This window comes from Salmo salar, chromosome 04 (assembly GCF_965601325.2).
Source record: "Salmo salar chromosome 04, fSalSal1, whole genome shotgun sequence".
NCBI classification, from domain to species: Eukaryota; Metazoa; Chordata; class Actinopteri; order Salmoniformes; family Salmonidae; genus Salmo; species Salmo salar.
In genome coordinates this window covers 70,358,525-70,385,045 of record NC_138294.1, presented here as the reverse complement: position 1 = coordinate 70,385,045, position 26,521 = coordinate 70,358,525, and the positions used below count along the sequence as shown (strand labels likewise).

General features: G+C 44.0%; 1 protein-coding gene across 1 annotated transcript in view; it reads left to right on the top strand.

Moving 5' to 3' along the window:
* LOC106603670 (endothelial cell-selective adhesion molecule) overlaps positions 1-26,198 on the top strand; it is a 61,422-nt gene extending 35,224 nt beyond the window's left edge. Inside the window, exons 2-7 of the mRNA XM_014197628.3 lie at positions 7,813-7,958; positions 10,085-10,286; positions 13,274-13,429; positions 18,994-19,116; positions 20,996-21,125; positions 21,335-26,198. Coding sequence (XP_014053103.3) covers positions 7,813-7,958; positions 10,085-10,286; positions 13,274-13,429; positions 18,994-19,116; positions 20,996-21,125; positions 21,335-21,833 — 1,256 coding nt within the window. The 3' untranslated portion in view covers positions 21,834-26,198. The remainder of the gene's footprint in view (positions 1-7,812; positions 7,959-10,084; positions 10,287-13,273; positions 13,430-18,993; positions 19,117-20,995; positions 21,126-21,334) is intronic.
* Positions 26,199-26,521: the final 323 nt, after the last annotated feature.

Here is a 26,521-nt window from a genome sequence, read left to right as displayed (position 1 = left end):
GGGTATCAAAGTGGAACTAAACTCATTGAACATTTATATATGTTGTATCATAACTTATCTATCATGACACTCTTAACCGCAGCAGGAAGCCTAGCGGCTAAGAGCATTGGGCCAGTAACCGAAAGGTCGCTGTTTCGAATCCCAGAGCTGGCGAGGTGAAGAAATAAAATAATCTGCTGTTCTGCCCTTGAGCAAGGCAGTTAACCCTCAACGACAACTGCTTCCCGGGTGCTGATGACGTTAAGGCAGCCCCCCGCACCTCTGATTCAGAGGGTTTGGTGTGAATGCATTGTTGTGGAACTCACTAGGTATCCCCTTTTCCTGCCTCTCGACACCTGTCACTCCAAATGCAGGTGCTCTCACATTACCTACTGACTAACTAGATACTGATGGTGTCAAGGGCCTCCCCTCCAGTGAGGTTCTCAACCTGATATTTCAGTCAGCACTCATTTGAGGCCCACATCAGGAGTATTACCAAAGTCAAATGTGTCCATCTACGGAACATTGCCAGGTTAAGATGTATATTAATTATCACGACCTGCAGCTGTGCGACTCATCCATGCCTTTATCCCGTCTGGACTATTGTAACAATCTTTTTGTTTGGCGCATCTGCCAAGTCCCTAAACAGGCTACAATATGTCCAACTGTGCTGCACGTGTCCTCACCCATAACTCCCCCCACGAGCGCATCACTCCAATGCTGTTCAACCTCCACTGGCTCCCCATATGCGCATGCATCAACTACAATTTCCTGGTTCAAACCAAGCTATCCACAACTCTGTGCCCAAATACCTGTCTGACCTCATTCTATCCTCCTGCCCCACACGCACCCTTTGTTCCTCTATGTCCGTCTCCCTTCAGCAGCCTTGCAGCACATACAAAAAATATTGGTGACGGGGCTTTCAGTTGTGCGGCTCCGCTGCTGTGAAACGCACTTCCAGACACTATTAGGGCTGCAGAGACTGTCCTCCATTTAAGGCACAGCTCAAGACCATGCTGTTTAGAAAAGCTTTCAAGGACCTCTGCTAATTCTGTTCTCTTGTCTTCAGGTGTTGTCAGATCCAGTATATGGCTTTGGGTTGTTGGGATTTTAAATGTATTTGTCTTTACCATAGCTATACTGAACATTTAACACATGATTCATGAGCTGAAATGAAAGATCCCAGAAATGTACCATACACACATTGATTTGTTTACATTTTATAAAGCCCTTTTTACATCAGCCGATGTTACAAAGTGCTATACAGAAACCCAGCCTACAACCCCAAACAGCAAGCAAAGCAGTTGTAGCTGCACGGTGGCTAGGGGAAAAACGAAAGGCAGGAACCTAGAAAAAAAACCTAAAGAGGAACCAGGCTCTGAGGGGTGGACAGTCCTCTTCTGGCTGTGCTGGGTTGAAATTATAACTACATCGCCAAGATGTTCAAACGTTCATAGATGACCAGCAATTAGTAAGCATTTCTCTTTTGCCAAGATAATCCATCCACCTGACAGGTGTGGCATATCAATAAGCTGATTAAACAGCATGATCATTACACAGGCGCACCATGATCTGGGGACAATAAAAGGCCACACTAAAATCTGTAGTTTTGCCACACAACACAATGCCACAGATGTCTCAAGTTGAGAGGGAGCATGCATTTGGCATGCTGACTGCATGAATGTCCACCAGAGCTGTTGCCAGAGAATTTAATGTTCATTTTCGCTACCATAAACCGCCACCAACATCGTTATAGAGAATTTGGCAGTACGTCCTGCAGACCAAGTGTGGGCGAGAGGTTTGTTGATGTCAACGTTGTGAACAGTGCCCCGTGGTGGCGGGGTTAAGGTATGGGCAGGCATGTGCTACAGACAGTGAACACAATTGCATTTTATTGATGGCAATTTGAAGGCACCGAGATCCTGCGTCCCATTGTCGTGCCATTCATCTGCCGCAATCACCTCATGTTTCAGCATGATAATGCACGACCCCATGTCGCAAGGAATTGTACACATATCATGGAAGGTGAAAATGTCCCAGTTCTTCCATGGCCTGCATATTCACCAGACATGTCACCCATTGACCATGTTTGGGATAATCTGGATCGATGTGTACGACAGCGTGTTCCAGTTCCCGCCAATATCCAGTAACTTCGCACAGCCTCTGAAGAGGAGTGGGACAACATTCCACAGGCCACAATCAACAGCCTGATCAACTCTATGTGAAGGAGATGTGTTGTGCTGCATGAAATGGTGGTTTTATGATCCACACCCCTACCTTTTTTTAAGTTATCTGTGACCAACAGATGCATGTCTGTATTCCTAGTTATGTGAAATCCATAGATTAGGGCCTAAAATAATTTATTTCATTATGAACTGTAAAATCATTCAATTGCATCTTGTTTTATAGTTTTGTTTGCATACATCCAATGGTTTCTGTGTTTTTTTTATAAGAGAACAAGGTCGTATTCTGTACACCAAATGCTAGAAAATGTACAAACGGAGGGACTACCTGAACTTGCACAATAAGACCTGCTTGTTTTCATATCCATTGTACAATGTAGAGATACAGTAGTTGAATGCAGCCCGCTGGACCTCTGACACTGGACTCCAGTCTCTGTCTACGCAGCAGCAAGTAGCAGGCTCTCTCACCTTTCCTCATACCACAGCCAAGCAGCTCGCCTTACCCAGGTTGCTGTATCAAACACAGCATGGACCAGCACACAGTCACACTGTGCAGATATACACATGCAGCGGGTCCTCTTATTAGTTTGACACACACACACACTGGCTCCTGAGCCTGGAGGATCCCTACCCCCCCCCCCCCCCCCCACCTCCCCCTATATGAGTCTGCTAAGTGACTCCTGCCTTCACAGCCACTAGAAGGTACAGCAGCAGGGGGGAGAATCTCAAGAAAGGCGTTAGGCCAGCTAAAACTCTTGTAGAGGGAGAGTGGCTAGAAGAGGAGAGGGGGATGATTAAAAAGGAATGGAGGAGAGCTTCTCCACTTAATGACAGCAGTCTGTTGTATACTCTGGTTCCCCCTCGCCGTACGTCCCTCTGCTGGGTTATTCCCCCCTTAGCAGACTCTCAAATAGCGGGAGGGGTGTCTCTCCTCTCTCTCTCTCTCTCTCTCTCTCTCTCACACACACACTCACACTTAGCCTTACAAGAGGGGGCAAAATACATTCATTAGACTATTTTAAATACTGCTAATTATAGCAAACATGCATTAAACACACCCACACACCCTGTAATCATGAATATTAACACGTGGACTCCACTCAGAGCACCTTCACTTCTCACATCTGCAACCCACTATGCCTTTTTTCTTCTGTTAAAGCGATGAAATGATACTCTAAAGGATTTAGACATTTTAAGACGGGAGTGAAGAAATATTTATTTCTTTCACCTCTTGAGAAATGAGACTGCTCGTAATGTTACTATCTTTGACACTGTTATGCAAGCAGACACCCTGAGGAAGGCACAGTGATGCCGAAACATTGGTAAATACCCATTAAATTGCTGGGAGGTTATACATGGAGTGTGCGACTTTCTTTATTTTGATAGTTTATGCAAGCAGACAACCACATAAAATATGCACCTAAGACGAACTGAAGACTTATCAAAAATGTGATTCAAATCAAATTTTACTAGTCATGTACTTAGATGTTATTGCGGGTGTAACGAAATGCTTGTGCTTCTAGCTCCGACAGTGCAGTAATATCTAACAAATTACACAACATATACACACATCTAAGTAGGAATGAATTAAGACCTATATACATATGGACAAGCGACATCAGAGCGGAATGGACTAAGATATAGAATACAGTATATACATATGAGATGAGTAATGCCAGATATGTAAACATTAATAAAGTGACTAATGTTCCATTCCTTAAAGTGGCCAGTGATTTCTAGTCTATGCCTATAGGCAGCAGCATCTGTGCTAGTGATGGCTGTTTTTAACAGTCTGATAGCCTTGAGATTGAAAAATAGCTTCTGTCTCTCGGTCACAGCTTTGACGCACCTGTACTGACATCGCCTTCTGGATGATAGCGGGGTGAACCGGCAGTAGCTCAGTTGGTTGATCTTTTTGGCCTTCCTGTGACATCGGGTGCTGTAGGTGTCCTGGAGGGCGGCTAGTTTGTACCCGGTAATGCGTTGGGCAGACTGCACAACCCTCTGGAGAGCCTTGCTCTTGTTGAGTGAGGTTGTTTTCCAGGCACCACACTTCCAGAGCCCTCACCGCCTCCCTGTAGGCTGTCTCGTCATCGTTGGTAATCAAGCCTACTACTGTTGTCGTCTGCAAACTTGATGATTGAGTTGGAGGAGTGCATGGCCACGCAGTCATGGGTGAACAGGGCGTACAGGAGGGGGCTGTGCACGCACCCTTGTGGGGCCCCAGTGTTGAGGATCAGCGAAGTGGAGGTGATGTTTCCTACCTTCACCACCTGTGGGTGGCCCGTCAGGAAGTCCAAGACCCAGTTGCACAGGGTGGGGTTCAGACGCAGGGCCTCGAGCTTAATGATGAGCTTGGAGGGTACTATGGTGTTAAATGCTGAGCTATAGTCAAACAGCATTCTTACATAGATATTTTTCTTGTCCAGATGGGATAGGGCAGAGTGATGGTGGTTGCATCGTCTGTGGGTCTATTGGGGCGGTAAGCAAATTGAAGTGCGTCTAGGTTGTCAGGTAAGTTGGAGGTGATATGATCCTTGACTAGCGTCTCCAACCCCTTCATGATGACAGAAGTGAGTTCTACGGGGCGATAGTCGTTAAGTTACCTTTGCCTTCTTGGTACAGGAACAATGGTGGTCATCTTGAAGCATGTGGGGACAGCAGACTGGGATAGGGAGAGATTGAATATGCCCGTAACCACACCAGCCAGTTGGTCTGCGCATGCTCTGAGGACGTCTGGGCCGCCAGCCTTGCGAGAGTTAGCACGTTTTACTCACATCGGCCATTGAGAAGGAGAGCCCACAGTCCTTGGTAGCGGGACGTGTTGGTGGCACTGTTATCCTCAAAGCGTGCAAAGAATGTGTTTAGCCTGTCCGGAAGCGAGACGTCGATCTCGGTGACATGGCTGGTTTTCCTTTTGTAGTCCGTGATTGCCTGTAGTCCCTGCCACAGGAGGCGGTTGTGTGTTTGTGTGTGGGGGGGATGCGGCGGTGTGTGTGGGGGGGGTGCGGCGGTGTGTGTGGGGGGATGCGGCTGTGTGTGTGTGTGTGTGTGTGTGTGTGTGTGTGTGTGTGTGTGTGTGTGTCTGGGGGGGGGGGGGGATGCGGCGGCATGGGGGGATGCTGTGGGGTGTTGTGTGGGAGGGATGTGGTGTGTGTGTGGGGGGAATGATGCGGTGGTGTGTGCGGGGATGTGAGGGTGCCCTGAGTGGACCATGGACTGAATATACTTACTCGTTTTGGCCAAGCTGGCGCACCAGACGGATGGAGATTGATCCACTTCCTTTTTCTCCCTCATATTTATTCATGTTCTTTTATTTCACAGTTGATCCACTTCCAACTGGACAAATAAGTGCTGCCTCGAATCCATTTCTACCCCGTGTGTGTGTGGGTGTGGAGATGCGGGGTGTGGAGATGCGGGTGTGGGGGGGTGTGTGTGGGGATGCAGCGTTGAGGATGCGGCGGTGTGTGTGTTCGTGGGGATGCGGCGGTGTGTGTGGTGTGGGGGGGAATGCGGTGGTGTGTGTGGTATATGTGTGTGGGGGGGATGCGGGTGTGTGTGTGTGTGTGGGGGGGGGGGTGCAGTGGGGGGTGTATGGACGTGTGTGGGGATGCGGTGTTTGGGGATGCGGGATGTGTTTGGGGATGCGGGATGTGTTTGGGGATGCGGTGTGGGTGTGTGTGGGGGGATGCGGTGTGTGTGTGTGTGTGTGTGTGGGGGGGGGTGTGGTGTTTGCGGGTGGGGATGAGGTGGCGTGGTGCGTGTGGGGGGGATGCGGGGGTGGGGATGAGGTGGCGTGGTGCGTGTGGGGGGGGATGCGGTGGTGGGGGGTGTGGGGGGGGGTGTGCGGTGGTGTGTGGGGGGGGAATGCGGTGGTCGGGATGCAGTGTGGGTGTGTGTTTGGGGATGCGGTGTGTGTGTGTGGGGGATGCGGTGGTGTTTGTGGGTGGGGATGAGGTGGCTTTGGGGGGGATGCGGGTGTGTGTGTGTGGGGGGGGGGGTGTGGTCTGTGTGTGTGTGTGTGGATGGATGGGATGCGGTGGTGTGTGTGTGTGTGTGTGTGTGGGGGATGCGGTGGTGTCTGTGTGGGGGATGCGGTGGGGTGGGGGGGGGGGGATGTGGTGTGTGTGTGGATGGATGGGATGCGGTTGTGTGTGTGTGTGTGTGTGTGTGGGGGATGCGGTGGTGTCTGTGTGTGGGGTGGTGTGTGTGTGTGGGGGGGGGGGATGCTGTGGGGTTGTGTGTGTGTGGGGGGGATGCGGTTGTGTGTGTGTGTGTGTGTGGGGGGGATGCTATGGGGTTGTGTGTGGGGGGGATGTGTGTGTGTGTGTGTGGGGGGGATGTGTGTGTGTGTGTGGGGGGATGCGGTTGTGTGTGTGTGTGTGTGTGGGGGGGGGGATGCTATGGGGTTGTGTGTGGGGGGATGCGGTGGTGTGTGTGGGGGGGGGGGTGCTGTGGGGTTGTGTGTGGGGGGGTGGATGCGGTGGTGTGTTGGCGGGGGATGCGGTGGTGTGTGGGGGGGGATGCTGTGGGGTTGTGTGTGGGGGGGATGCGGTGGTGTGGGGGGGGGGGGGATGCGGTGGTGTGTGGGGGGGGGATGCGGTGGTGTGTGTGGGGGGGGGGGGTGCTGTGGGGGGGGGGGGGGTGCTGTGGGGTTGTGTGTGGGGGGGATGCGGTGGTGTGTGCATGGTTGTGTGAGGGTGCCCTGAGTGGACCATGGACTGAATATACTTACTCGTTTTGGCCAAGCTGTCGCACTGGACGGATGGAGATGTGTTTTATTTCACAGTTGATCCACTTCCAACTGGACAGCTAAGTGCTGCCTCGAGTCCATTTCTACCCCTCTGCTTCAATGACATCATGAGATGTCTTTTTTTTTTTGTATGTAGGTTAGTCGCTGTGACTTGTTGGGACCGAGTGACCATCTAGCATGGGGTTTGTTGTTCTGAAAACCTCCCCAAGTGCTTGTCTGTTTGTATATTTTCCCATCTTTGGTTGGTAGGAACAATTGTTTCATGATGTTTTATGGGTTGTGCACAAAGTGGATGTCTCCATGAGCTGTGGTTGGCAAGCCTGTGATGGCTTATTATTGGTTCCAATAGCTCTGGAAGAGAGCGTCAAATACGTTTTTTGTCTTTGCAAATTGTTTCCCTGTGTCCCTACTAAGCATTGTCATTTTTTGTTTTCATAGCTGTTTTTTTACAGTATGAGGAATCTCGTGAAGTAGATGTGGCTTGTCAACATTTTGACTTGGCAAGTGGCAGTCTTGTTTTTGTTTTGATATGAAAGTGGACTGTACATGTGATTGATTGCCTCTGTGTCCACCGATAATAGTTCTGAGAAAAGACGTTTTGACATGACATGTTTTAAGTGCTTGTCAACAAGCCACAACCGCTACAGCTTTTCCTTATCAAAACTTGTATCTTGAGAAAATAAACATGCTTGCAGTGTGTGAAACAAAAGCATGGCAGGTTATCAATTCAAACACATCTTGGGAAAAGCATGTCTTATTGTTTTTTCCATTCTGCCAGAAACAATTGCAAAACGCAGGGGCTTTATTTAATCTATTAAGCCAGATAGTCACAACCACACTCGGACAGGTTCCTTAAGTAAGTACTCTGTTTTTCCCCTCCTCCTCTCCGTCCTCCAGGTGTGCTGGCCCAGATCCAGATGCCCCAGAGTATCATGAAGGTGATCGAAGGTCAGAAGGTGGTGCTGCAGGCCTGGTACAGCACCAGCTACAGCATCGGCAAGAACACCGTCCTCTGGAACTTTGTAGCCAATAACTCTCAACTGGTGAGTGTTTGCGCTCTGTTATGTTCTGTGTGTGGTGCCTTTAGCATCTGTGCTGATTGTCTGACGGTTTGGGGCCGTTCTTACTTGAGACGTGTACAGTAAGTTGAACTTTCGCACCAAACATTAAGGCAATGGCATATTTGTGCGAAGTTAAAGTTTGTGCGTCTTGGGATGTGTGAAGATCCCTTTCATCATGCAGTGGTCATGATTAGTCTGTGACATCCTAAGGCTACAATATAATGTCCCAGAGGCCAGTAAGGTACCTGCATTAGCTCTGCATACCAGTTAAATCCTTTTTTTAAATGTATTTTTATTTAACCTTTATTTAACTAGGCAAGTCAGTTAAGAACAAATTCTTATTTACAATGACGGCCTACTCCGGCCAAACCCTGACGACGCTGGGCCAATTGTGCGCCACCTATGGGACTCCCAATCACGGCCGGATGTGATACAGCCTGGATTCGAACCAGGTACTATAGTGACGCCTCTTGCACTGAGATGCAGTGTCTTAGACCGCTGCGCCACTCGGGAGCCCAGAAGTACTTTATACATGAAAGTTTATTTTTTGTAAAAATGTATCAAATCTGTAATATGACTTTTGTAAGTCAACTTGAAATGATGAATGTGTTCAATTTTGTTAGGGTTTGTTTTAATGTTTAACTCAGACTTCTGTGATAATTATCATTTGTCTGTTGATTATTACAGATAATATGTTTGCTCTTTTGTGCAATTTCTGCTCAAAAGCTCCCAACTGCTAGGACCAAAAGGCTCCTCAACAGCTTCTACCCCCAAGCCATAAGACTGCTGAACAATTAATACAATTGTCACCGGACAATTGACATTGACACCCCCCTCCCCCCTCCCTTTTGTATACTGCTGCTACTCGCTGTTTATTATCTATGCATAGTCACTTCACCTACATGTACAAATTACCTCAACTAACCTGTACCCCCACAGACTGACTCGGTACCGGTGCCCCCTGTATATAGCCTTGTTATTCTTATTGTGTTACTTTTAATTCTAACTTTTTATTTTAGTCTACTTGGTAAATATTTTCTAAACTCTTCTTGAACTGCACTGTTGGTTAAGGGCTTGTAAGTAAGCATTTCACGGTAAAGTCTACCCTTGTTGTATTCAGTGCATGTGACAAAAAATTAAGTTTGATTTGAACTACAACTGAAAATCTTTCTTGCTTGGCCATCTGTGGCGGAACGTGGGGGATTATTATCATGAAGGATGTTGACTGCTGTTAATCTGGCAAAGCTCTTCCTCAGGAAACCCTCAGAAATGAGTCTAATAAAATGCTTAGCTCTCCATCTATCCAATGTATTTTAGCCCTGCTTGAAAATGCATAAATATAAAATAGCTTGTTTTTGGCTTTTTCCGACCATGACATTTCAGAAAATTAGGCCATGAAGTGATATGACTCTAAACCACTTGAGTTTCTATTTTGGGGTTAGGTTGGGGTTAACCCTTTACAAAACAAAAACAAATTAAGCTGGTGAAAGTGGGCAGTTGGCCATAAGGCTCTCATCTGACTTGGATTTTCAAACTTGCATCCACAGACAGTACTATCTAGGGACGTGCATGGGCTTATATTTGCTAATTACAGATTTGTTTTACAGTAGTATACAGATGGACCAAGTCCCAAAGGGGAAAAACAAAGAGAAAAAAATCCAGTTTGAGTCTAGTAGTTACCATTCCACTACAGTAGCACTCACCAACAGTAGATTGGGAGATTGCAGTTGTTGACTTGAACAGAGCAAGCTGCTTTGGCTAAAGGTCCAGTCATGGAGTGGTAGTCGGATTTCACTACAGAATGTCTGAGTTGTGCGCCATTATCTCTACTCTGAATCAGACTGTTCGTCTTTAGCTCCAAATGATAATTCTGTCTTGTTTGTTTGCATAATGATCTATATGATATTTTAAAGTACTTTACTTCTATTCATACTCCAATGCACTAAATATTGCCTTGTCATGGCTCTATTAAGAAAATAACATTAGCTAAGAGAACCTCTTAGTAATGGTAGACCACATGGTGTAAAATAAAGAAAAAGAAAAAGGATATTCTAGGGACCTTTTCAACAATCTTCATGGATCTTGTCCCCTCCATCCAACCCACACAGATAATCTCCTACACCCTAGACTCAATCAGTTTAGGCAGCCCGCAGTTTGAGGAGCGAGTGGGCTTCACAGCCACCATGCCCTCGGCCAACCTGTCTCTGTACATCAACAACACGAAGGAGTCAGACTCGGGACGCTACTTCTGCCAGGTCATCATCCCCGGGGCCCAGGGCTTGACCGGGGAACTTATCCTCGACGTCATTGGTAAGGACGAGGGGACCCCTTATGTAGTTCTTGTAGTCATGCAGCACGCCATCTTTGTATTCTTATAAGCTGTACATGTAGAATGAGGCATGCCTGCATGTATGTATACAGTGCATTCAAAGTATTCATACCCCTTGACTTATTCAAAATGTTACAGCCTGAATTCAAAATTGATTAAATTGACGGACTGCTTTCGCTCACCAATCTACACACAATACACCATAATGTCAAAGTGAAAACATGTTTTTAGGAAAGTTGGCTAATTTATTGAAAGTGAAATACAGATATTGAATTTCCATAAGTATTCACATCCCTTTGCTATGACACTCCATATTGAGCTCGGGTGCATCCAATTTCCTTTGATCATCCTTGACGACACTAGAACTTGATTGGAGTACATTTGTGGCCAATTCAATTGTTTGGACATGATTTACAAAGATACATACCTTTCTACAGTATATAAGGTCCCACAGTTGACAGTGTATGTCAGAGCAGAAACTATACCATGAAGTCAAAGGAACTGTCCACAGATCTCCTAGATTGGTACTGTATGCCTCATCACAATTCTGTCAAAGTTTGGACACCAATTCATTCAATGGTTTTTCTTCATTTTTTACATTGTAGAATATAGTGAAGACATCAAACTATGAAATAACACACATGGAATCATGTAGTAAGCAAAAAACTGTTAAACAAATCAAAATATTTTATATTTGAGTTTCTTCAAAGTAGCCTTGATGACCACTTTGCACACTTTTGGCATGATCTCAGCCAGCTTCACCTGGAATGCTTTTCCAACAGTTTTGAAGGAGTTCCCACACATGCTGAGCACTTGTCGGGTGCTTTTCCTCCATTCTGAGGTCCAACTCAACCCAATTGAGATGGTTTGGGATGAGTTCGGGTGATTGTGGAGGCCAGGTCATCTGATGCAGTGCTCCATCACTCTACTTGGTCAAATAGCCCTTACACAGCCTGGTGGGGTGTTTTGGGTCATTGTCCTGTTGAAAAACAAATGATAGTCCCACTAAGCGCAAACCAGATAGGATGGTGTATCGCTGCAGAATGCTGTGGTAGCCATGCTGGTTAAGTGTGCCTTGAATTCTAAATAAATCAGACAGTTTCACCAGCAAAGCACCATCACACCTCCATGCTTCACGATGGGAACCACACATGTGGAGATCATCCATTCACCTACTCTGCGTCTCACAAAGACACGGCAGTTGGAACCAGACATGTGGACTCATCAGACCAAAGGACAGATTTCCACCGGTCTAATGTCCATTGCTTGTGTTTCTTGGCGTCCTTTTAGTAGTGGTTTCTTTGCAGCAATTCAACTATGAAGGCCTGATTTATGCAGTCTCTGAACTGTTGATGTATTTTACTTGAACTCTATGGTGCAATCTGAGGTGCAGTTAATTGCTGATTTCTGAGACTGGTAACTCTAATGAACTTATTCTCTGCAGCAGAGGTAACTCTGGGTCTTATTTTCCTGTGTTGGTCCTCAAGACAGCCAGTTTCATCATAGTACTTGATGGTTTTTGACACTGCACTTGAAACGTTCAAAGTTCTTGAATTTTTCCGGATTGACTGACTGACTTCATGTCTTAAAGTAATGATGGACTGTCGTTTCTCTTTGCTTGTTTGAGCTGTTCTTGCTATAATATGGACTTGATCTTTTACCAAATAGGGCAACTTCTGTATACCCCCTGACTGGTACTGTATATCTGGGGAAGAATATGAAACAATTTCTTGAGTGTTGAAAGTTTCCAAGGGCACAGTGGTCTCCTTAATTGGGGGGGCTTTGAACTACCCAAACTCTAGAGCTGGCCAAACTGAGCAACCGGGCAAGAAGAACATTAGTCAGGGAGGTGACCAAGAGCCCAATGACCATTGACAGAACTACAGAGTTCCTTGGCTGAGATGGGAGAACCTGCCAGAAGGACAACCGTATCTGCAGCACTTCACCAATCTGGGCGTTATGGGAGAGTGGCCAGACGGAAGCCACTCCTGAGAAAATGGCATATCGCAGCACACCTGGAGTTTGCAAAAAGGCAAGTGAAAGACACTCAGCATAAGGCAAAAGATTGTCTAATGCAAAGGGCTATGTCTTGAGAACCAGGCACAGCTCATCACCTGTCAAACACTATCCCTTCCGTGAAGCATGGGAAGGCTTTTCATCAGAGGCAGGAATTGGGAACCAGGTAAGGATAGAGGGAACAATGAATGGAGACAAATACAGGCAAATCCTTGATGAAAACCTGCTTCAGAGTGCAAACTACCTTAGACTGGGGTGAATATTTACATTCCAACAGGACAATGACACCAAGCATAGAGCCAAAGCAACGCTGGAATGGCTTCAGAACAAGAATGTGAAAGTCCTTGAGTGACCCCGACAAATTCTGTCTTGAATCCCATTGAAAATCTGTGGAAGACTTGAAGATTGCTGTTCACCGCCACGCCCCATCTAACTTACAGATTTTCTCAAGCTCTGTTAAGGAAGAATGGGAGAAAATTGCAAAACACAGAAGTGCAAAGCTGATACAGACATACCCAAGATGATTCAAAGTTGTAATCGGCCCCAAAGGTGCTTCTACAAAGTATTTACTCGGGTGTGAATACTTAACTAAATTAGATATTTTTCTCTCTAATTTTCAATACATTTGCTAAATTGTATCAATTTTGAATTCCGGCTGTAACCCAACAAAATGTGGAATAAGTCAAGGGGTATGAATACTTTCTGAAAGCACTGTATATGATCAAATGCTGATAAGACACACACACTTACAGATGTGCTCTACTTGCACATATACCCGCACACAGTACATGCGCACCCGCATACCTGTACACACGTTCCTGTATGTATCTTAACACAATAGTTTCACTGTTTGCCACTACCCTAAATCCTTAACATTATTTTATCTATCATTATTCAAATACTGTAGCTTAGCATCTCATCACAAATGTTCAATCTCTCTCCTATATCTCAGTCCCTCCTGCTGTCCCAGAGTGCTCTCTGTCGGGGAAGCCAGTTCTGAAAGGCAACGTCACGCTGAGCTGTAAGTCCAAGTCAGGCAAACCCATCCCCATGTACAAGTGGCAGAAGACCAGCCCCACGTCTGAAGTCTTCTTCTCTCCCATGCTCAGTGAGTAACTAACTGCAGTCTGACATCTGAAACGTGGAGGTCTAACTTTATTAACCAACATCATAAGCAAAACCTTTTGTTTACTCAGAAATAGTGTATTTATTGTAAATGTACTGTATTTCAGGGAGAGCTTGCTCTCTTTCTGCAATTGGATAAGACTTTGAACTTAGAGTACTGTAATAGTATGTCGTTCAGCCAAGTTGTTGTGCACACGTAATGTGAGTTGCTCTGGATAAGAAATGTACACAGAATATACCATAAGCAAATGTAATGATAAAGCAGAGGGTATAATTTAATGACAAAGCAGAGGTTAATATTTTGCCAATGGCAAAGGGATTTTGAAAAAGTTAAATTTGAATTGAGGCAATCAGGTCTCACTTTACGTTAAGTGTCCTAAAGTTACAGGTACTATGTATTGTGTAACCACACAACCAACTGGGTATAATTTGTGAGTGTGTTGTATCAATCTGTACTTAGTAATACACTATACATACATACGTGTGTGTGTGTGTGTGTGTGTGTGGCTGCCATATACAGTTGAAGTCGGAAGTTTATATACACTTAGGGTGGAGTCATTAAAATTTGTTTTTCAACCACTCCACACATTTCTTGTTAACAAACTATAGTTTTGGCAAGTTGGTTAGGACATCTACTTTGTGCATGACACAAGTAATTTTTCCAACAATTGTTTACATACAGATTATTTCACTTATAATTCACTGTATCACTATTCCAGTGGATCAGAAGTTTACATACACTAAGTTGACTGTGCCTTTAAACAGCTTGGACAATTCCAGAAAATAATGTCTTGGCTTTAGAAGCTTCTGTTTGACTAATTTACATAATTTGAGTCAATTGGAGATGTATTTCAAGGCCTACCTTAAAATGCAGTGCCTCTTTGCTTGACATCATGAGAAAATCAAAAGAAATCAGCCAAGACCTCAGAATTTGTTTTAGACCTCCAAGTCTGGTTCATCCTTGGGAGCAATTTCCAAACGCCTGAAGGTACCACGTTCATCTGTACAAACAATAGTAAGCAAGTGTAAACACCATGGGACCATGCAGCTGTCATACCACTCAGGAAGGAGACACGTTCCGTCTCCTGGAGATTAACGTACTTTGGTGCAAAAAGTGAAAATCAATCCCAGAACAACAGCAAAGGACCTTGAAGATGCTGGAGGAATCAGGTACAAAAGTATCTATATCCATAGTAAAACAAGTCCTATATCGACATAACCTGAAAGGACGCTCAGCAAGGAAGAAGCCACTGCTCCAAAACCTCCATAAAAAGCCAGACTACTGTTTGCAACTGCACATGGGGACAAAGATTGTACTTTTTGGAGAAATGTCCTCTGGTCTGATGAAACAAAAATAGAACTGTTTGGCCATAATGACCATTGTTATGTTTGGAGGAAAAAGGGGGAGGGTTTACAAGCCGAAGAACCCCATCCCAACCGTGAAGCACGGAGGTGGCAGCATCATGATGTGGGGGTGCTTTGCTGCAGGAGGGACTGTGCACTTCACAAAATATATGGCATCATGAGGAGGAAAATTACGTGGATATATTGAAGCAACATCAAGACATCAGTAAGGAAGTTAAAGCTTGGTTGCAAATGGGTCTTCCAAATGGATAATGATCCCAAGCATACTTCCAATGTTGTGGCAAAATGGCTTCAAGACAACAAAGTCAATGTATTGGAGTGGCCATCACAAAGCCCTGACCTCAATCCTGTAGACAATTTGTGGGCAGAACTGAAAAAGTGTGTGTGAGCAAGGAGGCCTACAAACCTGACTCAGTTACACCAGCTCTGTCAGGAGGAATGGACCAAAATTCACCAAAAACTACCCAAAACGTTTGACCCAAGTTAAACAATTTAAAGGCAATGCTACCAAATACTAATTGTGTATGTAAACTTCTGACCCACTGGGAATGTGATGAAATAAATAAATGCTGAAATAAATAATTCTCTCTACTATTATTCTGACATTTCACATTCTTAAAATAAAATGGTGATCCTAACTGATATAAAACAGGGAATTTTTACAAGGATTAAATGTCAGGAATTGAGTTTTAATGTATTTGGCTAAGTTGTGTGTAAACTTCCGACTTCATCTGTATCTATGGATTTAAGGACACTTAATGTGAACTGGAACAGGCAATCAAAAGGAGTTTCAGTAGGCATAGCCATGTCATTATTTTGTTTTTGTTTTGACTTGGAGATTTAGGGGCTAATCTGTTTGGGACTAGATTAAAGCACACAAGGTTGCATCCTAATGTGACTCTGCTCAAATCCACTATTTTTTTCCCAAACCCATAGTCAGTGTTCCCATACTTAGATAATGTATTTCCTCTCATTTATGGGGTGCACGAATTGGATAAGTATCTCACATTGTTTGGTACATTTGAATTTTCTGGTTAGTAGTGATTTAATGATGAGGGAAAAGCGCATATAATCAATGCACAGTGTCCATATAAGGACAGCCGCAGAAGTGGCAGGACTGACAATGCTGTCCTAATATGGACACTGTATGGGTGAGTAAGGGGAGGACCATCCTCATCAGTGAATTTCATAAAAATAGTGAAACATTAAGTTACCCTTTTACGCTATACTACATATATTCACGTCACCAAATAATTGATTAAAACACACTGTTTTGCAATGAAGATCTATAGTAGCTTCAACATCACTCTGTAGGGTAGCACCATGGTGTAGCCAGAGAAATGCTCCTTTCTGTCCTCTGGGGACATTGACTTCAATACAAAACCTAGGAGGCTCACGGTTCTCACCCCCTTCCATAGACTTACACAGTAATTATGACAACTTCCGGAGGACATCCTTCAACCTATCAGAGCTCTTGCAGCATGAACTGACATGTTGTCCTCCCAATTTTAAAGGATCAGCGAATTAATGTAGTGCTGAAAGCATAAGCTACAGCTAGCTAGCACTGCAGTGCATAAAATGTGAGTAGTTGACTCAGAGAGAGAAGACAATAGTTATACAGTTTTGAACAAATTTAATTTATTCAAAAATGAAGGAGATGCAAGAGATTTGTTTTTACACTTTCACTTAGCTAGCGAATTCAGTGAGCTAATTTCGCAGACTCAAAGTCCCGGCTCCCACAGAGAGGGATGCTATGTTAGCTAGCTGGCTATGGCTATCCAACACTGGAACTCTTCCAAGTCAAGGTAAACTTTTGGTTTTATTAATTTATTGCCACGAGACCCACCTGTGTAACTGCTTGCTGATGACTGTACACTCTATTGCATGATTGTATGTGGTTTACTATAGCATTAGTTTTAGTAGCTATGTTGACTGACGTTAATATGGTGACAAAGATGTATAGCGGTTATAATATGAAGGTTTGGCTTGGAAATGTTTTTTTTACAGCTGGTCACAGAAAGCTGATGTGTTGTGCACTGAAGTCCACAAGCGAATTAAAAAGGTGCGAGAAGGAATAAAACGACCAAAGGGATTATGTTGTTATGTGACTGCTATGAAAGTGAACTACACTGCTCAAAAAAAATAAAGGGAACACTAAAATAACACATCCTAGATCTGAATGAATGAAATAATCTTATTAAATAATTTTTTCTTTACATAGTTGAATGTGCTGACAACAAAATCACACAAAAATAATCAATGGAAATCCAATTTATCAACCCATGGAGGAGTCGCACTCAAAATTAAAGTGGAAAACCACACTACAGGCTGATCCAACTTTGATGTAATGTCCTTAAAACAAGTCAAAATGAGGCTCAGTAGTGTGTGTGGCCTCCACGTGCCTGTATGACCTCCCTACAACGCCTGGGCATGCTCCTGATGAGGTGGCGGATGGTCTCCTGAGGGATCTCCTCCCAGACCTGGACTAAAGCATCCGCCAACTCCTGGACAGTCTGTGGTGCAACGTGGCATTGGTGGATGGAGCGAGACATGATGTCCCAGATGTGCTCAATTGGATTCAGGTCTGGGGAACGGGCGGGCCAGTCCATAGCATCAATGCCTTCCTCTTGCAGGAGCTGCTGACACACTCCAGCCACATGAGGTCTAGCATTGTCTTGCATTAGGAGGAACCCATGGCCAACCGCACCAGCATATGGTCTCACAAGGGGTCTGAGGATCTCATCTCGGTACCTAATGGCAGTCAGGCTACCTCTGGCGAGCACATGGAGGGCTGTGCGGCCCCCCCAAAGAAATGCCACCCCACACCATGACTGACCCACCGCCAAACCGGTCATGCTGGAGGATGTTGCAGGCAGCAGAACGTTCTCCACGGCATCTCCAGACTCTGTCACGTCTGTCATGTGCTCAGTGTGAACCTGCTTTCATCTGAGAAGCGCACAGGGCGCCAGTGGCGAATTTGCCAATCTTGGTTTTCTCTGGCAAATGCCAAACGTTCTGCACGGTGTTGGGCTGTAAGCACAACCCCCACCTGTGGACGTCGGCCCCTCATACCACCCTCATGGAGTCTGTTTCTGACCGTTTGAGCAGACACATGCACATTTGTGGCCTGCTGGAGGTCATTTTGCAGGGCTCTGGCAGTGCTCCTCCTGCTCCTCCTTGCACAAAGGCGGAGTTAACGGTCCTGCTGCTGGGTTGTTGCCCTCCTACGGCCTCCTCCACGTCTCCTGGTGTACTGGCCTGTCTCCTGGTAGCGCCTCCATGCTCTGGACACTACGCTGACAGACACAGCAAACCTTCTTGCCACAGCTCGCATTGATGTGCCATCCTGGATGAGCTGCACTACCTGAGCCACTTGTGTGGGTTGTAGACTCCGTCTCATGCTACCACTAGAGTGAAAGCACCGCCAGCATTCAAAAGTGACCAAAACATCAGCCAGGAAGCATAGGAACTGAGAAGTGGTCTGTGGTCACCACCTGCAGAACCACTCCTTTATTGGGGGTGTCTTGCTAATTGCCTATAATTTCCACCTGTTGTCTATTCCATTTGCACAACAGCATGTGAAATTTATTGTCAATCAGTGTTGCTTCCGAAGTGGACAGTTTGATTTCACAGAAGTGTGATTGACTTGGAGTTACATTGTGTTGTTTAAGTGTTCCCTTTATTTTTTTGAGCAGTGTATATTGGCGTGTGATCAGGGGTGTATTCATTCTGCCGATTCTGTTGAAAAATGTTTCTTAACCTACCGAAACGGGGATTAACATACCTGAATTTGTCCAATAGAAAATGTAGTTTGCACACCCTAGATCAGCTAGATGCAGGGAAGAGTGCAAGGTGGTATTGAATGAGTCAATGTCTGTCACCTTGATTGCTCAAATGTACCGCGACCTGTGCACCTACCTATGTTGTAAACTTGAATTCATAGGCTAGGTTGTAGCAACCTCATGATAGGTATAGGGAAAATGAGTGTCATGTAGAAGCCTAAACCTATCGATGTTACGTTGAGCTGGGTGAATGGAATATGAATGACAGTCATCCAATATGCTGTAATAGAAATAAGGCCATGCTTATACAAATAATAATCATCCTCCCTAAACGGCATGACCACCGTGTGTGTGTGTGTGTGTGTGTGTGTGTGTGTGTGTGTGTGTGTGTGTGTTACAGATGAGAAGACAGGCACCCTGAAGCTGAGCAACCTGAGCAGCAACATGTCAGGGAAGTACGTGTGTTCGGCCAGCAACACGGCCGGCACAAAGAGATGCTACATCAACCTGGAGGTCATCACCTGTACGTACTTTTATAGTGCAACACTGGACACACACACGACTCACTATACACTATGTGGGCCAGTCAGAATGTAGAGAAATGGGCTTCCTAAAACAGTTGGCACCTGGTACGTGAAACGGCTTTGAAAACCAGAGCATGCAGATATCCAGAGCAAGTAATTAAGAATGCATTTTAATTGGGACTGATTCACTGCCTTCACTTAAATTGAGTTTTCCTTCATCTAATGTGCACTTAAAAAACAAATGATAGTCACACTAAGCGCAAACCCGATGGGATGGCGTATCGCTGCAGAACACTGTGGTAGCCATGCTGGGTAAGTGTGCCTTGAATTCTAAATAAATCAGACAGTTTCACCAGCAAAGCACCATCACACCTCCTCCATGCCTCACGGTAGGAACCACACATGCAGATATCATTCGTTCACCTACTCTGTGTCTCACAGACACGGCGGATGGAACCAAAAATCAGAAATTTGGACTCAAAAGACCAAAGGACAGATTTCCACAGGTCTAATGTCTATTGCTCGTGTTTTGTGGCCCAAGCAAGTCTCTTCTTATTATTGGTGTCCTTTAGTAGTGGTTTCTTTGCAGCAATTCGACCATGAAGGTCTGATTCACGCAGTCTCCTCTGAACAGTTGATGTTGTGTCTGTTATTTGAACTCCGTGAAGAATTTATTTGGGCTGCAATTTCTGAGGCTGGTAACTCTCTAATGAACTTATCCTCTGCAGCAGAGGGAACTCTGGGTCTTCCTTTCCTGTGGCAGTCCTGAGAGCCAGTTTCATCATAGCGCTTGATGGTTTTTGACACTGCACTTGAAGAAACTTTCAAAGTTGTTAATTTTCCGGCTTGACTGACCTTCATGTCTTAAAGTAATGATGGTCTGTCTTTTCTCTTTGCTTATTTGAGCTGTTCTTGCGATAATATGGACTTGCTATTTTACCTAATAGGGCTATCTTCTGTATACCACCCCTACCTTGTCACAACACAACTGATTGGCTCAAATGCATTAAGAAGGAAAGAAATTCCACAAATTTAACTTTTAACAAGGCACAACTGTTAATTGAAATTAATTCCAGGTGACTACCTCATGAAGCTGGTTGAGAGAATGCCAAGAGTGTGCAAAGCTGTCAAGGCAGGGTGGTGTACTTGGAAGAATCTCAAATATGAAATATATTTTGATTTAGCACTTTTTGGTTACTACATGATTCCATATGTGTAATTGCATAGTTTTGATGTCTACAATGTAGAAAATAGTACAAATAAAGAGAAATCCTTGAATGAGTAGGTGTGTCAACGTTTGACTGGTAGTGTGTGTGTGTGATAGATGTGTCTGTCTGTCTGTCTGTCTGTCTATCTATCTATCTATCTATCTATCTATCTATCTCTACACACACAGTGTGTCTGTATGTGTCAATTCCTACACTTGGTAGCTGTCTCTTTCTGTTATCTATTGCCCACTAACATTTCTTTCCTTAAAGTTTGCTGGGAGACTACAGTATAGAATAGGACAAATGCAATTAAGCTTCTTTAAAGGAAACCTCAATTTGGTGGAAAAGGGACATTGGCTGGTGCTACTCTGTTAATTAAATTGACTTTTAATTTAGACAGATCTCTGCCTAGTCATTGAAAAACACTGAACGGTCACAGGCTGCTGTACTTGCACTGTTGGGTTAAGAGAGCTGGGTATTGAGTGAATGTAAGAACAAAACTAATGTACAAATAACATGATGCTGCCGTAGTTTTATTATCTTTTGGACCGCAAAGGGTAAATTACTACAGCATCTAAACAGTGTATTTATTAAATTTTCCCTGGAGAGTGAAGGTGCTATACCACAGATCTGTAGTGCAAGTGTGTTTTAATGTTGTGTGTTTCCCCAGCGACCAACACAGGGATGATTGCTGGGGCCACGGTGGGCTCGGTGCTGGGCTTAATCTTCATCATCCTCTTCCTTGTTGGTCTCCTGAGGAGAAGGAGAGACTCTGAGGAGGACCTGGCCAATGACATCAAGTTAGATTCAACTTCACGTGTGTGTGTGTGTGTGTGTGTGTGTGTGTGTGTGTGTGTGTGTGTGTGTGTGTGTGTGTGCAAATATAAGTAAGCTATACAAAGAAAATACCATATGTATACTGTTATATACCTGTGACGTGAAGGTGTGCATATGCCAAATGGATGTCAGCCAGTCTCTCACCCCTTCTCTCCCTCCTCTCCACCCCCAGGGAGGACGCTCAGGCGCCCAAGCGCGTCTCGTTGGCCAAGAGCGGTGGCTCTGGCCCGGACGTGGTCTCCAAAAATGGCACACTCTCCTCCATCACCACTGCCAACAGACCCCACCAGAGGGAGCCCTCTTCCCAGCAGTATCCCCAGCGCCCTCCCTCTGACACCGCCTCCATCATCACTGCCACAGGCAGCGTCTCTGGCTACCACCTCGGGCCACGCCATGGAGCCTCCACACCCACCCATGGCCACGCCCTGCCGGGCTACAGCTACAACATTGATACAACCCTGCCCCGCGGACAACTGGCTAATTCTGCAGCACCCAGTGCCAACGGTAGTCCCAGAACCCAGCACCCACAGACCTATACCCAGCCCCAGACAGCACGTCCAGCCCCGCGCCCGCCACCTCTGCCCACTGTCGTGACCGCGTCCAACATTTCCCGCATGGGAGGGGTTCCCATCATGGTGCCAGCTCAGAACCAGGCCGGCTCGCTGGTGTAGTGCCAGTCTGTCATGGTGCAGTGTCCCTTTACCCTTCAACTGTACTTACTCACATAGATTTTCAAAAGGAAAAGATTCAACTGCCACAAGGATATAGCTAACTCGAGGGTTAAAGCTTGAATTGGCCATCGAAGATGGAGCATTTGACTCTCACTCAAAATGCAGTGAGATCATTGGTAAGACCTTAAGAGATGGACTGTGTTGCTATACAAGGCTAATTTATTTAATGAAGTATACGGAAGTACATTTATTTTTTTTTTTTTTAAATGTATACTCCGTATGTATACAAAATATGTACAGATCTGGATTTCATACATTTGGGAAGTGTTTTGTATTTTTTTCTATTGCACATTCAATCAGTGTATTTTTTTTACAAAAATTTACGAAGTTTTCCAATGCAACTATTTAAGTAATCGGTCTTTCTCTGACAAGATTGTTTTCACTCTATCTATCACGTCCTATCAAGGCCATTGTATGATGTCACTTTCAAAACGGGGACTTGACAAGATGTCATGGCATACTGGTGTTATTGCGTAGATCCCCTGATTTTACTTCTTCGTGCATTCCTGCAGATGTATATGACAATTTAGATTATGAAGGACCAAATTAGTTAGAATAAAATGAATAATATGCTGTTCTTCAATCTATTTTAACTTCTCAAATGAGTATATTAGTATAAAAATATGGTGGACTACTGCTGAATACCTGCCTAGCATCATGCAGTTAAGAGAAGAAAATCACCAGGCATACTAGATTGAACATTTGCTACTACATTTTCTAAATGCAAAGTACACTTTTTGCCTTTTCATGTTCCTTGTTTCAAACTTCATGACAATTCTCTTTAGACACAGCCCTTAAAACGTAGGTCTTTTACTACATAGGAATAGCTTTTCATATTAAATAAAATACAATTTGACACATTTTGTCAATTACATGGACTAAGTGGTTATATGGTTACACCATCGGGCTGTAATGATTTTGGGTCGCTCTCTGCAAGGAAATTGTAAATAAGGTTTGCTTTCAATTGTATTTGAGGCTGTTCATTAACACTTGTGACTGACTGGATACAAAAGCAGAGTTTCTACTTGTCAACATCCCAAACATCATGTAGTAACCAAAAAGTGTTAAATCAAAATATATTTCATATTTGAGATTCTTCCAAGTACACCACCCTGCCTTGACAGCTTTGCACACTCTTGGCATTCTCTCAACCAGCTTCATGAGGTAGTCACCTGGAATTAATTTCAATTAACAGTTGTGCCTTGTTAAAAGTTAAATTTGTGGAATTTCTTTCCTTCTTAATGCATTTGAGCCAATCAGTTGTGTTGTGACAAGGTAGGGGTGGTATACAGAAGATAGCCCTATTAGGTAAAATAGCAAGTCCATATTATGGCACGAACAGCTCAAATCAAATCAAATTTATTTTATATAGCCCTTCTTACATCAGCTGATATCTCAAAGTGCTGTACAGAAACCCAGCCTAAAACCCCAAACAGCAAGCAATGCAGGTGTAGAAGCACGGGGGCTAGGAAAAACTCCCTAGAAAGGCCAAAACCTAGGAAGAAACCTAGAGAGGAACCAGGCTATGAGGAACCAGACTGACCCTAGCCCCCCGACACAAACTACTGCAGCATAAATACTGGAGGCTGAGACAGGAGGGGTCAGGAGACACAAATAAGCAAAGAGAAATGACAGCCCATCATTACTTTAAGACATGCAGTCACAAAAACCATGAAGCACTATGTTGAAACTGGCTCTTGTGAGGACCGCCACAGGAAAGGAAGACCCAGAGTTACCTCTGCTACAGAAGATAAGTTCATTAGAGTTAACTGCACCTCAGATTGCAGCCCAAATAAATGCTTCACAGAGTTCAAGTAACAGACACATCTCACCATCAACTGTTCAGAGTAGACTGCGTGAATCAGGCCTTCATGGACAAATTGCTGCAAAGAAACCACTACTAAAGGACACCAATAAGAAGAAAATACTTGCTTTGGCAAAGAAACACAAGCAATGAACATTAGACTGGTGGAAATCTGTCCTTTGGTCTGATGAGTCCAAATGTGAGATTTTTGGTTCCAACTGCCATGTCTTTGTGAGAGGCAGAGTAGGTGAATGGATGTTCTCTCCATGTGTGGTTCCCAACGTGAGGCATGGAGGAGGAGGTGTGATGGTGTGGGGGTGCTTTGCTGGTGACACTGTCTGTGATTTATTTAGAATTCAAGGCTCACTTAACCAGCATGGCTACCATAGCATTCTGCAGTGGTACACCATCCCATCTGGTTTGCGCTTAGTCCCACTATCATTTGGTTTTCAACAGGACAATGACCCAAAACACACCTCCAGGCGGTGTAAGGGCTATTTGACAAAGGAGAGTGATGGAGTGCTGCATCAGATGACCTGGCCTCCACAATCACCCAACCTCAACCTAATTGAGATGGTTTAGATGAGTTAGACCACAGAGTGAAGGAAATGCAGCCAACAAGTGCTCAGCATATGTGAAACTCCTTCAAGACTGCTGGAAAAGCATTCCTCATGAAACTGGTTGAGAGAATGCCAGGAGTGTGCAAAGTGGTCAAGGCAAAGGGTGGCTACTTTGAAGAATCGAAAATATAAAATGTTTAACACTTTTTTGGTTACTACAGGATTCCATTAGTTATTTCATAGTTTTGATGTCTTCACTATTATTCTACAATGTAGAAAATAGTAAAAATAAAGAAAAACCCTTGAATGAGTAGGTGTGTCCAAACTTGTGACTCGTACTGTATATTTTTTGGATGTTGTGTATCCCTGGGGTAAGTTAAGCCACGGGACAGGGTACATTTAATCCGCATACAAATTTGTGTACTTAATGAAATATTACCACAACCTTTTTAAAACCATGTCTAGCTTTATTTCCCAAACTGAATTCAACACAATCACAATACCGTTGTTTTATTTTAATCTTTTATCACTGACTTAACACCAAACAAACTTTGTACTGTCACCTCATATCCCAGCGATAATGCCTTGCTTTGCGCCTCGGAAGGAGACACTTAAACTTGCCATTGGCTCAATTTACCCCATGGCCATTGACTCAACTTACCCCAATGCAAACATTTTGACTAAATTAGCCCACACTGCTTCAAGGATGCACTTTCATGCTAAGTTTAGGATCTCATATTGAAGATTATAGAGACTCCAGCTGATTTATAGAACAATATAAAAATGACCTATTATGGTTTCGATACAAGAATTATGACACCTCTAACACAATAAATTGGACCTAACTTACCACTTTTTCCATGTGGTTTCTTCAGGCTCCATGAAATGATGATCTCTTAAATATTTGGTGAAATGGTATATGTTGTGTATGATTTCCTAGAATCAACGTTGGCTCAACTTACCGTACCCCTTTTCCTGAACATCCAACTCTCCCTTATTGTTCAACGATGATTAGGTTCAGCTTTGTAGATGTTATTGACTGCTACCAACCTGACCTTGCAATTTGATAAAGTGATTTGGCTGTCACTGATCAAACTACCCTCGAGTCAATCTGGTGTTATTTGATACCATTTACTTTTGCAAGGCTCTACTGTCCAGTTTTCATTCTAAGTCTTGATTGATGTATTCAGACATGTTTGTGTAGCAAGGTAATGGTGTTCCCCTAGGACCTAGGTTATGAACAAGACTTGTAAGCGATCCAAGAAACTAAATGTTGCACTTAAGACTACCCTTTAAATATGAAAAGGTGGAAGTTTGTGTCACTTTAAATTGGTGGACTGGTTCATATTAATGGCTGGATTGAAATGAATACAGTTTCATTGAAGCATGTCATTTTTGCTTCTAACCCTACTCTCAACATCAACCTCTATCACTTGAGAGTATATATTGTCAGTACACTTGAGCAGAGAGTGACACTGTCTTGTGTCTGTTTCCATGAGCACAGAGGGTCAGGCTTGGGGAGGGAAAGGCATATGCCAAAAAGGATTGTGTGTTTGTGTGTGTCCTGTAGCTTTGAGTATGGAGACTTGCTCAGACTCAAAATAAGTATATGTAGTAGTAATCATCAACAGCAAATTATTTTGTATTAAAGGGAAAATATGAATACTGGCCTTTTTCATTTTGTGATATTGTAATGTATATGCATTGTAACACAGGAATAGAATTCAAAAAGAGAAAATAATTATATAAACATTGAATGTTACAGAATATTTTTTAAATACTAGCTTAGTTTTAACTGATAATGGAACAGCCACACTGATGGCCAAGGTGGTGGATATATGCTCAACCATAGACCACTATGTGCATGAGTTTCTTATACTTTTATGTATATGGAAAATAATTGTATCAATTTTATTAAAAGATTAATTGTGTGTAATAAAACATTTGTATAATTGATTTATTTTACCTCCTGGAGAAGCATTACGATTGTATGATCCAATAACATCTCAAACAGGAAGAGTTAACAATATATTGTATGCAGATCCCAGTTGTGTGAAGGCTTACAAAATTATGGCCTCAATCTTGACATTGATGCATGATTTTATTAATCGAAAGTGAGTCACTATGTCACCACCCTGTGGCCTAAATAACTTAGCATTTTGTGTTCATAACAGAGGTTTTGAGTCCAGAACTAATCAGTGTCTGGGAAACAGATCTTCATTGCATTGTGTTGCGTTGATTCCGTCAACAGAGAGGGGAGGGAC